Below are 13,676 nucleotides of genomic sequence, written 5' to 3'. Positions count from 1 at the left end.
CACAAAGCAGATGTAAGCCTCACTCAACTGCATTGATTGTGAATGATAAAAAAAAACATATTAGAACCTCTCTTACTTGTAACACAGCATAGTTGCTGAGTAGAGAGCAGCGCATCGTGGACGTGCTGCTGTCACTGTGGACAAGTTGACAGCCCTCCTGGCTCCAGATTCCCTGCTTCTTCAGTCCCTTGAGGCTCCATTGGGCTGGCACTGCATCAGTGCCAGGGGACAAGTGGCGCAGGGACACCCAGATGGGCTCAGAGTGGTTCCACATGCTGCAACCATCTGCTGCAGAATAGGACGGATGTGTCAACATAAAAGTATATTGAAGTTGTCCAGTGTTAATTCAGCTAAAACTCATTTAGCTGTGTCATTTTGTATTACTCAATGCTTTTCTCATTCCCTCAGAGTGAAGCTTATTCTTACATCGCTCATAATAGATCAACCTGTACTTTTGTACATCCTCTTCAAATATTAAAAGCATAAATGGGACAGCAGCAAATGAGGCGGGGTGTTTTCTTACCAAGGCCTGCAAAGATGACGGGTGTATTGACACTTCGTCTACGGGAGTGTTCAACGGTGTTATTAGAGTTTGTGTTCAGAGGAAAGAAGCTCCCTGTTCGGAAGGCTACAAACTGTAGTTTACAATCTGAAGCAGCATCAGGAGGAAACAGCGTAGCTGGAAGACTCACAGAGGCCAGGGCTACTGAATTCTGGAGGGGAAAGATAAGCCAAGCAAACAATAAATATTAAAATATTATACAGTATATAATGCTGAGATCTTTTTAAATGTGTATCACTGAGCCTTAGATCATCACATATTTTATAAACTGAAAATATTTTTTGTCTCATTATCTTTATTTAATTTTTTGATATACATTTACAAATGCATTTCCTCCCTTGACCCTCTACAGGATACAATGGGAATAGAAAATGGTTAGATGGATGGAAATGCATTGCCAGGCTACAAGACATAGCCAGAAATGTGAAAAAGAGAAATTGTTTGTCACCTTTTGATGTGACCACAAAAAAAATGACCTGGTAATGACGATGCCAAATTCTCGGCTCTTATGTTGTACATTTCTTCCTGCTAATATGTCTTGATGTGTGGAAAAATATGGGGTCACTGTTGTTCCTCTTCATTTTTCAAAATTTACACAAGCTCTGTTGAGGAGAAGTCAGAACTGCCTAATCTTTCCCAGCCATGTCTTTGTAAAGTTCTGCATTGTCATGTTGGAAAAAGAGTGTGGTCATCCCTAGAAACAATGTTGTCGCTGAAGCAGCATATGCCACTCTGAAATATGAATGTACTTTTTTGTATTAAGATTAACGTAATTGAAGCATAAAATAAAGCCTATCTTTTGAATGGTCCTTGGTTGTTTTTAGCCTGGGCACAAAGGGTTCCTGTCGAAGAAGATCGAAAATACTGATTAGTCTGACCACAGCGCAGGTTTTCACTGTGTGATGACCTATGTTACCTCTGGACAAGGTTGTAGAATAGATTTTAAGCGCCATCAACGTGGATCTGCATTGTAGTGTCTGACAATGGTTTCCCAAAGTACATAAATGTATATTGTGTATTCACTTTTCCACTCTGTCCTGACTTTTTCGGACTACGGGGTTCATTTGCTAGAGGAAGAATAGCAGGGCAAGAAGTCGTACTGATGCCTCACCTTTAAGGGAAAATTGTTGAGGGAGGTATTATGGGAGCCGGTGCTACAGCGGAAATGTAGCTGTGGTTCATGGGCAGACTCTGACATCTCCAACGACAAGCTACGACGCTGATAGACAGTGCAGGTCATACCAGTGAAGTGGGCTGGTCGAATTAGGTGGGCCTCCATCACAATGTTCTTAGACACCTGCACATATAAAATTCAACACAAATGGTAAAGAATGCTCTCATATTTCTTCAATAACTCAATTATATCTTCTAATCAAGGTGAAATGTGAGCAGGATTTACATTTTTAGTTAATTCCATAGTTTTGTTTTATACCACGCTGTATTAAAACACATTTATTGATTCAAAATCTCCCTCACCATGGAGACGTCTTGAGCATGACTGTGTAACTGAGGCCAGGCCAGCGTTTCTAGAGAATACACAATGGAGCTGCAGGCTTTCTTTTCTCTCTGGGCTTGTGCAAGGATCTGGTCATCCACCTGCATCAGGTTACTGCCCATCTCAACCATCACCTCTGACAACTGGAACAAGCACACACACCAATTCTTAGTGCAAAGATGACATCACTGAGGAGAAAAATATAACAAAGACACAAGTTGTAATGACTTCATAGCATAGAAAGTGAATCTTTCTCACCTCTCGCAAGTGACTGACATATTCCATAAACTTTTCCATAATCTGTGCCACGTATAGCACATCAACAGAGTCTGTGAAACCATCAGCCTCTAGAGTGTATGTGCGCACTTGATGCGCTACGGTGACAGCATTGGATGCATTGATGGGTCTCTGAAATGCAAAAGTAAAAGCATGGTCAGGACATGATATACTGTATACATTTGAATACTGATGGAAAACTATGAGGTATGACAGTTGGTCATACTGACCAGGATGAAGGTATGGAGGACACGGGTGATACCATTGGTGTAGTGACAGTCTGAGTAGTCACCCTCTTGCCACTTTCCCGAGCGGTCACAGTGTCGAGAGGCTTTCTTCTGCTCCATCCCCTCCTCCACAGACAGGGAGGGGTAGCGCAGCTGCAGACAGTACTGATGAGAAGTAATGCCTGCAAGAGTTCTTGGCCACCTGTGGATTAAAGCCAAATACTCATCAGAATGCTGAATATTCAAACTACACAAAATCCTTGATCTATTGCTGTAACTAGAACTAACCTGAACTCTCCACGGTTATTGACAACTTTATCCTCTGGACAGAAGGAGGCACTGTTCTCCAGCACCACTATTTCCACAGTGTGAGAAGTGTTGCCCCGCCCAGTTGTAACCACACACTCCCACTTTCCACTGGCGTCCACAGGGACATTGTATAGGATAAGTTCACTGAATGAAGGCAGCAACAACATCTCATTAATGACACATTTTCACCATGTACTATTTCATTTTCATTTATTTATTTATTTATTCAAACAGGTTAAAACAAAAACAAAATAATCAGAATGCATAAAATGTATATACCGAAAAAAAACAAAAAAACAAAGAACAACAAAGAAAACCATAAGCAAAACAAAGCAAATTAAAGAGACAAATCTATATGTAAATAAATATTTCCTGTTTGAAAGGGTGTAGGATGAAGTTTCAAAAAACCTTTCTAGTCCTACCCCTTCTAATGTTCTGTTTTTACCGTTTCTTCATTTCACACAACTTCAAAAGAAAAGCATAAAAGAAAAGAAAAAGTGGTTCAGCTGAGCAAGGCACTTTGGTCATTGGTTGTCAGTTCATGTGTCCATTTCCATTTTGTATCCATTAAGAGTAGTGTTTTTAAAGATTTGTTTAAACTTAGTGATTTGCATGATTTCATTTCATCTTTACAGTTATTCCACAATTTGACTCCCTTCACTGATACACAATGGGTTTTGATGTTTGTTCGTACATGTTGTTTTTTAAAATTACATATTCCCCTGAGATTGTGTTTATTTTCTTTTATTTGAAACAACTTCTGGATGTCTTGTGGCAACTGATGATGATTTGCTTTGTGCATGATTTGTAAAGTTTTGAAGTCGACCAGATCCTTGAATTTGAGTGTTCTCAGTTTGATGAAGAGTGGGTTTGTTGATTCTCTAAGGCCGCTTTATTTACTAAACTAATGTAACATTCTTCTATCCGTTTAAAACAAAACCAAAAAACATTTGAATAGTCAATCAAAGACAATGTAATCAGAGCAAATAAGGGGGTCTGCAAGTTCCCAGTTACTACACCTGGTGATGAAGGTGCAGTCGTGCACCACACTGTCTTCCAGCTGGTAACCCATGTCTTGGTCAGAGGTCACCACTCGACCTTCATGACGCCAGTGTAAGGCGGTGATCTTGTCTACCAAGGCTGCGGTGCAGTGGAAGGGCAGCCGGTCACCTTTAAAGACCACCTGACGCTGGGACGGCAGCAGTGACATGGTGTGCAGCTCCAGTGGACCATCTGAGCAAAATGATGGGAAAAGATGCAGGTGTGGTTGTCAGATGTTACTCTAAGTGATTCTGGCTGCCCTCTTGCCACCCTGTATTTAGTGAGTTCTTCTGGAGCAAATTGGGCGCAGGTTGCAGCAGCTCATAGATTTACCTGTCAATGTATCTTGTGATACTTTAAGAAATGTGCTGTGCTGCTGAGGTACAACTCTTAAAACAGCTGCTGCCGTGGGCTTCATTGTGCCTGTGCTGCTCCTGTCATTCACAGGGGAAAGCTCATTCATGTGCCTCACTGTTGAACTCTTACCACAATTCAGCTGGCTTTCCTTTAGTCCACGCAAGGGCTTTCTCCTGAGGGTCCTGGGGTAAGCACACAGGGTTTCATCCCCCAACCGGGCTGAACTGCTGCGAAAGAAGCTTGGAACCCAGCGCAGCCCACAGTCACATGACAGGTAGTCTGAGTTGAAGTTCCTGAAGAGAAAAATATGATAAAGATAAATGACAAGGGGACACATCTTTCACTCTACCTTGATCTTACCTCTTTTTTTGTTTTATGCAACATAATTGTGCATATTATGCATTTGTTGCTTTCTTTTAAAATGTCATTAGTGTAGAAAAAAACAAGAGCAAGCTTGTAAGATACTCACACCAGCTTGAGAGAAGGCAGCTCCTCGAACACTCCTGGATTCAGAGTCGATATGATGTTTCCAGAGAGGTTCCTACACATCAACAGGTTGTTTCAATACGTTTACCACAAATTACAGCGTAAAAGATATTTTAAAGGGCTTGTCAATCTGTCTCTTACAGTTTAGTGAGATTGGTCAGCCCCTGGAACATGTCTGCACTCAGACAGCCAACGCGGTTGTTGGAGAGGTCGCTAAAGTGTCAAAAAAACAAGGAAATATATTATTTATTTTCAAATTAACATATCTCAACTCCCCAACCACAGATTTCTATGGCTTGACTCATTCACTGCCCAAGTTTTTTTCTATGATTAAAGATCAAATATTGCTTATTCATAAAAAATTATGTTGAAGTTTGCAGGACCTCCCTCTTAGTCTATAAAGAAGCCTTTTTGCCTTTCTAACTGCGTAGGTTCCAAATAGTACAGTTGAAATTTACAACCACGAAAACAAAAATAAAAATAAAGAACAGGAAAACTGGATGGAAAAGGAAGTTCCCCAGAAATGAAAAATAATAAGAAAAAAAATGTCTTTAACGTTAAGGACCGAACATTCACTTTTTTTCATGGCAGGCAGTATGAATTCAAGATATTTCTTTTTTTTTTCTACCAGCTTAATTTCCTTTGTTAATATACATCCATACCTGAATTTAAGACAACATTTAAAAGAAATTAAATCTAAAAAAAAAAAGCTTAGAGAAGGATTTGTTAGGGCTGATGAAGCTGATATCAACACTTGGCCAAGGTATTACTTGGGGACATCTCTGACAGTAAGGAGCTGCGTTCACAAATGATACCTAAAATATTGAAAACAGCTTGTGCTCCCTACAGGTTGATGTCTTTTCCCTGGATGATCATGCATTTTTCAGCAAGACCATGCAAGACCCATAGTCCGTGCGCACATTACGAGGGAATGGCTGCAGAAAGAGAGGATGGCCACTGCCGGCACGCCTGATTTGTTTTCAATATTGAAAGTATAAATAGATTTTGAAATAAAAAGAAAAGACTACAATGACCCTGTTATGTTGCAAACTTTAAAACGTGTAATCTATAATAATTCAGGAATATAACACTTATAACACCACAATGCTTGGTACCCTTATTGCCAGATCATCTTTCAAATGTCGGGAAAAGGAACGGCAACATTATCAAGCGGCAAAATCTTTTTTTTTTTTTTTTTTTAGTTACAACTTTTTTTCGAATTGTGTTTCAGGCCTGAAATGTAAAAATGGATGTTGGTTCAAGCTGACTTCAACAGAACCAAACAATTGTACACGAGTAAACATTTGCCATCAGTGGGCAAAAGTAGGGTCCCTGTTGTGCAGTCCACCCCTGAGTATGATGTATAGCTGCAACCAGAAAGGGATCTGCTCTGTTGCACTTCTGACACTTCTCGGCAGAAAGCTGTCCAGAGCATGTGTTTATCTCTCCCTGTTTGTTTTGAGAAGCCCCAGACCTTGCAGGGAAAATACAAGAAGGGGGAGGAGGTATGGGGAGTCACGCAGTGAGGCGCAGACAAACACTTTCGACCCACGCTACAACCAAACCTCGGTGTCCAGGAACACAAGGAGCAAGCAGCAAGTGGTTGCTTTGTTACACTCTGTGAATTGTGAGCAGCCTTTGCGTGGCCTTGAGGTTTCTTCAGCAGTGATAGGGATGACATCCCCGGGCCTTTGCAAACGTCAGCAGAAGCATTTAGTAAAGGAGGCCTTTATCATCGTACAGACCAGGACCTCCGCACATACATACGTTTCTCTCATTAACTGTCAGTCTATTAAGATATCATAAAAAATACCAAATCCATTATCTCAAACCAAACATTTGATGTAAAAGTCTCTGACTCTGTGTTTATGATTTATGTTTGTGTGTTTATTGCTCCCAACCCAGAAGAGCTGTCAGTCACGATAATATCTACTTACAGTTTCCGAAGCTCAGACAGACCCTGGAAGGCTCCTGGCATGATAGTGCTGATTAAGTTGTGCTTGAGATCCCTGGAATCAGACAGAGAGAGAGTATAGTAAGGACAGAGACAAAATGACACCCACACATTTAGGTACTGAATATTTTCTCTCTTGTTGAATGTTACCTAACTCTCAACAAGAAAGAGTGGTTACATCTCATAGCTGTGGAATTATTATTCAGCAGCAGGCTAACTAGCCTTAACATAAACTATGAAATCGGGGGAAACTGCTTCTCCAGCTATGGCCAAAAGTAATAACATTTGTCTACTACCACCCCAGAAGTTCCCTGTTTTATGTCCCTGTTTTAAGTTATATATTTTTAGAGTCTGTATTGGGATTTTGTTGCACCGCAGATTTAAGAAGGTAGTAAAATAATAAATAAAACCCAACTTCTTCAAGTTTCTAATGGAGGTGGGGGGTGTTAGATGGAAACACATTCCTAAAACCCGGTTCCTTTTGCAGGATACTGCAGGATATTGCACACAGATAGGAAACCTTATCCCATTAGCCACATGGATTTAGGACTAGCAAGGAGCCGACTTAACCAAATAAAAATATGAGTCGGATCTAAAACTGCTAGCGAGGGGTTCTGCCATTTCTCTTGTTTCAGAAAGGCTCTTTACTTGACCACTGCAAACCATAAATATTCGTTTCTTTAGCTGCCTTTGAAGATCTAATTTCATACAATCTGCTGCACTTATCTCCCTACCCCTTAACCATTCCACACCCACATCCATTTGTTAAACTACTCAGTCAGCTGCTGCCTCCTTTCAGCGAACCCACACAAGAATCTGCTATGCTGTATATGCAAACTGTATATATTGTTTATACATATGATATACTCTATATACAAACAGTATACCAACAGCACCAACAGCATATATAATCCATGCTCTTTAAGCATGTGTAACCCACAGATTACCGGCAATATATACAGTGGGTGGCTATGTCTATTTCTTATTTAACCACTATACCTCTGTGGTATAAAAGCCTTCGGGGGACCTTCAGCTCCTTTTTTTCCCACCACGACCTTCACGGCCATGCTCAACAACGTTGTCTTATGCTCTTAACAACCTCAGGCATCTGTTCACTATTGTTTTGTTCACTTTCCAAGAGATGAGCTTTGTAAATCCAGTAGGGCAGGGAAATTGTTTTATAAAAAGGCTTCCAGCAAAAATTACAACATTTGGTATGACTGTGATATAGTCACAAGATTAGGGGTATTTGTGTTGGTCCAAGTTCACTGTAAGCCATAGCTCATATCTGGATTACAGACAGGAGACAAGTTATAATAATGGGGGGAGAAAAGCTCTTTGGCCTTAGACCAAAAGGCTGAAGTTTGTTGTGTTTGTCTAAAAGTATTGTCTTTGACAGCTCGGCCCAGACTTTGAGCGTGTGCCAGCTGACAGAAATATTTACATACTGAAAAATTTTACAGCTTTTTGAAAAGGTGCAGATTTATTCAATTAATAGTCAGAAGTAAAAAAAAAAAAAAAAGGAAATACAACTGTGTGTTTGATGTAGAACAACACTCACAGGTTTGTAGGTCTATATGCACTGACGGCTGCGTCCTACTCTGAGTGTACATGTGTCCCAGTGTGTCAGTAGCTGTATAGGATTTGTTGACCAGGGCGGGAGGAGAACAATACTGCTGTTTCCAGCCTGTGTGTCGTGGGCCTCATTAGTGCAGCGCTGAAAGACGCGGCTCTGCCCACCATTTCCTCTCTCTGAGGTCCGTCTCTGCCTCTCTGTCTGTCCCTTTCAGAGACGTACACAAACATGCATTTGCTAACGCTGACCTCCACAAATATGCACTCAAACATACGATTACAATTGGATTATAATGACACTAAAAGCAAGGCAGAGACCACGTATTTCAGGACAGAACCCTAATTCAGTTAGTAGATAGAGCTTTTACTTAAAACCCTGTCAAAGAAAAACATGAAAATGTATGTTTTTTATGTCTGTGTTTGCACTACACATAATCTGCACAGTAGGACTGCTCATGCCTGAATACTCTTTTACAAAATGATTGTTTATCAGTATTTAAAGAGACGTAGTCATATTGATAGTTGAAAGTAATATAATTTTTAATGGATATTCTTAGTGTTTTTAAGGGCATTTGTTATTTAAAGGGTTACTTCAGTAAGTACTTTGAATCAATACTTCAACTTTTATCATATGAAACTTATATATTACTAATTGCATACTACTGAATAAACCTATTAAACAAGTAGTAATAATAATGCCAATGTCGGTATCAATAAAAAGAGAATGGAATAATCTGCTGGAGCTCTCCGGAGCTTTATATTTGAAATAAAACTAATAAAAAAAATACATAATCTTTTTTTTAACTCTATCTTATTTAATTAAATCTTCCATAATACATTTAACATCCAACATTTTGGTGCAGGACAACATTCAGAAGGTGAATTGGCAATATTTTGCTGAAATGAGCAATGCCATCCCTGAAAATGTTCCAGGGATTGTAAATATTAAGTATCAATGTTACCTTCACTGATGTGTAATGTGTCATTTCCATGTGGACTAATGCAGCTCTGGAGCATCCTTTATATTCATAAACTCAATCCATCATAAGTGAAACTGATATGAAAGAACAAATAATGTGTTTTTATTTTTTTTCTTGTTAAGTGAGCCAAGTCTTAAACATACATGGTCAATAGGCAATGTCTAAATCAATGGCTTTCAGCTAAAAAAGATATGGTAAACACACAGTTTCACATGTGCATGAAAACCGTTTATGTTTCTAAGATCTAAGTCACAACCTGGAAAACACCACTCAAAGAAACATTAATACACAGGTTTTCATACAGGTATCTAATTATTCATGGACAGAGTCACATGATTAAAATGATGAAACTTTTGCACTCCCTGTGTTGCTCAGTTGGGTAAAGTGATGTGCGCGCTTTGGTCTGGAGAGTATCAGCAGTCCGGGTCCACTGATACACTCTCTTATCACCAAAGTGGGGACTGTGAAGGAACTGCAGCAGAGACAACAGGGACTTGAGGTGCTGCCAAAACACTTGGTCTGACTGTAGCCAAATGTCACTTCTTGTCACCACCATAATAAAAGCCAAATCTCTACTGCCACCCCTCACCAATCTCCTGCTCATGTCTAAATGTGTTTCCAGCTTTACTGTAACTGGTGCTCCTTCAGGCCTCACCTCACACTCAGGCGATGACTTGTATCCAGCTCTGACAACAGCTTAGCTCAGTAACCTTGACACTGATGACAACAGCTGTCACTGAGCAAGAGGATAATAGCAGAGACAAGAAATACTTCAAAGCCTCATGCTTGCTGAGCATGAAAATATCATTCCATGAAATCCTTAAAATTTCCACTGTCGCGGTTACTGTTTCATTTTTCCTCTTTAGTAACAACATGTATCTTGTCAAAAATCCAGATAATTAGCAGTGAAAATGTATCATTATAACCATGATATTATCTTTCTTTTGGAGTTATGCTTTGTAACCTTGTGAGTGCAGTGCTTTATCCCCGTTGCCACATGTGGCCTGTGTGATTGGACTGTCACAGCCTCAAGCTCACTCCCAACCAAGAAGAGGCCATTGTCTGCTACCACTGGGCCTAACACCAGAGGATGCCATTAAGAATGTGCTTTTATTTAAAAAAAAAAAAAAAAAAGCCTCCTCCTGATAAATGGGGCCAGTCCTCTGCCATTCTGAAGAGTGATTTCTCTGTGGGTGCAGGGGATGAGCACCTGGGCCCCATGCAGACTCTAAAGTAGTGCTGTGCTTATAGGGCTGCAAGAGGGTAATAATGACGACAACGTCTGCAAAGCGCTCCAGACTTGGAGTGCTCCATTATCAGGAGCACAGCAGCAGGGACTGGAGAGCTGACATTGTTTAGGCCTCGGGCCTGGAGGAAGCTGGGAAAATGACTGAAGCCAGGCAATGGCTACTCATTATCACCAGACTGGAATCAAGAATTTCCTGGTGCAGGATTTTTTCCAAAGAGAGACATGACATTAAAGGGCTAGTGTCTATACTTTAATTGTACTTCTGTCTTAATGCAGACCAATAACAGTGATGGCCAAAAGACAAATAAAGATGTTTTTGGATTAGAGGTATGTTGGGAAAAAAGTACACAGAATTAGACAACACCTTGGTTCCTGACAGAGGTCACTGGAGACCATTTTTGTGCCGCGTGTCATATCCTGTCTGGTTGGCGTCCTTAGCAGAGGCCCTTGCTTGTTTATTTTTACAGTTTCCTTTTTCTCCTTTTTTACAAGCTAGCTTTCCCCTGTAGGGAGGGGCAGGTAGGTTAGGGGATTCAGAAAGAAGGAAAATTGTCCCTGTGTTTGGCCCCGTGGACCCCACCTCCCTACTCTACAACAGACTGGCTCACAATGGGGGCTCTGTAACGCAGGCCCCAAACACACCCTCGCCTTCCCCCAAAACAGGAAACCAGCATCTGGAGAGATCTTGTTTTTTTTACTAATTTCCTTCTTTGCTACCCTTTCCCCAGATTTTTTTTTCTGGTTCCTCTTGTGCTGGATACACCTGATCAATGTTTGGTCTATGCTCAGGAAAACCTATGGCCTTCTGCAGCCCAGATCTTAAAGAGAACAATAGATACAGCACATGTGCATTGTATTCTTATATCTGGTGTCTTTTGCAACCCCAGAGGGAAATGCTGAAACCTTTCTTTTCCAAAATGTCACTGCTGATACGGAATAGGTCTTCAGCTCTGCTCATGAGCGACAAGAACATAAATCGTGGATCCGGTTCCATAGCTGTTAGTGGGATGTATAGATATAGCAGCATACATTTATTCAAAGTGCAAAATTTCCTGAGCTGATTATATGTTTCTATAATCTGCAGAAAGAGGATATGGAAGTTACTCTGCCAAGAAAAACTGTGGAATCTCTCTGGAACCATTGCTGACTCTTTTTCTGGCTTTTTGAACGGCCAAGCCAAGTCATTTTCGTGAGACCTTCCAGTAACCCTGCAAAAATGGAAGTCCAGTTCTCCTAAAGAGCTTGAACCAACCTTGAATGGAACTTTTTTTTTTGTTCTTATAGAGGTCCATCTCTCATTTAAAAGTCTTCATCACTTCTGGCTGACTGCTGGGGAGTTTCAGACTTGTAAGCTGCTGTTGGGCTGTCTATGTTGTTAGTAATATAAGTTACATGACCACTTTCATATTTAATGGAATGTACTATAGATCTTTGTTGAATGATTTATGATGGCTAAATAGCTCTGCTTCTTGAACCCCTGTTTTCTAGCAGACCTTTCTCCTGAACAGCAACAAAATTCATGACATCATATCACTAGTTTTATTCTGTTAAACTGAGTCATATAAACACAAGTGCCTACAATTCGGGTCATCAATGAAAAGGCATAGATGGGTTACAACATGTTGAGACTATCAGACAGAGGAAACGATGACAGAGTGAGGGAGCAGGGAGAAGGGAGATGCCAAAAGAGAGTAGAGAAGCAGCACAGACGGAAGTAGGGGGAATAAGTCCAGAGAAAGCTGTAGTTCCTCCAGAGGAAAATGCCATTGAAACCATATCAAGTTTGCCGAAAGAGTGTGTGAGAGAGTTACTGGCATATAAAGCGTACAATTTAGTAATGGGCTTATGAAGGGGCTCGCTCGCTGTTTCAATAAACCCTCAGAGCCATGACTGAGCTAGCCTTGCAATACAAACACACCCCGTTCCCTGAGTTTATCTGAAAGACACATCTGGAGTCTATCAACTCCAGCAGCACCCCCTTTCTGTTTCCACTCTCCAGCACGCTTAACCCCTTCCTCACCTACTCCACCCCGTAATGTCATGCACTCTTATTAGATGACTAACCAGGAGCCACTCTGTGGTGTGTGCAGGAAAACACGCAAGCACTCATTTTTCTGTGCAGGGAAAAGAAGATTCCCATCTGAAACCTTTACAACTGCCCTTTTCTTTCTCTAGCACGGTGGGCTGCTACAGTCTGAACCTTGCCTTAACCAGACTGGTCTAGACAGAAGGGCTCTATTTCTACCAGTTCCTCACTTTTTTATGTGCTATGGCACTGCCCACCTCTGCTCTGTCTGACTCATCAAGATAATTTGCCTAGGCTGCATGGAAATAATGTCAATATCCTTCTAAAGACAACAACCTAAGATTTATATAAGACAAATTCCAGGATTGTGCTTTCCTTTTCTTAATCCCTCCTTCCTCCTTTTTTTCCCCCTCGCTCTTCAGCCACCACTATACCATCTTTAGTCATCTGGACTCCACTTCCCCTGTGTCAGATGGTAAAGTTGTTTGAGTTGGAGCTCTTCCTAACCCCAGCTGCTCAGAATGGCAGAGGTGATTTCAAGGTTGGCTCAAAAGAGAATCAGGCGTGGAGACCGAGTGACCAACTCCCCTTTTTGTGAAGTAGATGCTATCGAGTCAAAAAACATTCATAGCCAGGATGTTACAGTCGCATGCATTGTACCTTGCAGACATTTTTATAAACATGTTGGCACATTCTCATGCAAGGCGCATGAGATTGTGGCCTATTAAATTGCATTACAAACTTCCCGTATTTGTAGTTGCTCTACAAGCATAAATCACAAAACGCTCTTTACAGCGTTTCCCACTCTTGCATGAAACTGAAATAAGTCAATAAATAGAGCTTGATCATTTTATGGCTATTTTCTGCAGAGCAGGAGATACGGTCATGTAATCCAGATGCTTTCTGAGGAGGTCATTTCAGACTGTCTTGTTGACAAAGCCTATCATGCTGCCAACACCTCAAGCCTCTGAACGGTTTCTAACCACAAGCCTCACTCCTGCCTCTCAGACCTGTCCACTACAAACGCCCTGCTGCTCCCTCATCCATCATCAGCGCTGCCCTTTGCTCCCCCCCCCCTCACTCCTCGTTGGGTGAACAAACCTGGTAATGAGGGCCCCTTGTGCCCTGCCTGCCTGTCC

General features: G+C 41.1%; 1 protein-coding gene across 2 annotated transcripts in view; it reads right to left on the bottom strand.

Annotated features, from left to right (window-relative positions):
- Positions 1–13,676, bottom strand: part of adgra2 (adhesion G protein-coupled receptor A2) — a 41,274-nt gene that overhangs the window by 3,541 nt on the left and 24,057 nt on the right. Inside the window, exons 3-14 of one of the 2 annotated variants that reach the window (XM_061728879.1) lie at positions 6,691–6,762; positions 4,895–4,966; positions 4,737–4,808; positions 4,397–4,560; positions 3,889–4,102; positions 2,849–3,013; positions 2,564–2,762; positions 2,316–2,465; positions 2,039–2,200; positions 1,674–1,859; positions 524–713; positions 77–288 (exon numbers count right to left, since the gene is read on the bottom strand). In XM_061728879.1, the coding sequence (XP_061584863.1) occupies positions 77–288; positions 524–713; positions 1,674–1,859; positions 2,039–2,200; positions 2,316–2,465; positions 2,564–2,762; positions 2,849–3,013; positions 3,889–4,102; positions 4,397–4,560; positions 4,737–4,808; positions 4,895–4,966; positions 6,691–6,762 (1,858 nt within the window). The remainder of the gene's footprint in view (positions 1–76; positions 289–523; positions 714–1,673; positions 1,860–2,038; positions 2,201–2,315; positions 2,466–2,563; positions 2,763–2,848; positions 3,014–3,888; positions 4,103–4,396; positions 4,561–4,736; positions 4,809–4,894; positions 4,967–6,690; positions 6,763–13,676) is intronic. The other variant, XM_061728880.1, reaches the window with a different exon arrangement.

The sequence above is a fragment of the Cololabis saira genome, chromosome 9, assembly GCF_033807715.1.
Source record: "Cololabis saira isolate AMF1-May2022 chromosome 9, fColSai1.1, whole genome shotgun sequence".
Lineage (NCBI taxonomy): Eukaryota > Metazoa > Chordata > Actinopteri > Beloniformes > Belonidae > Cololabis > Cololabis saira.
The sequence above is the reverse complement of the archived record's forward strand: the minus strand, read 5'-3'. Positions and strand labels throughout refer to the sequence as shown.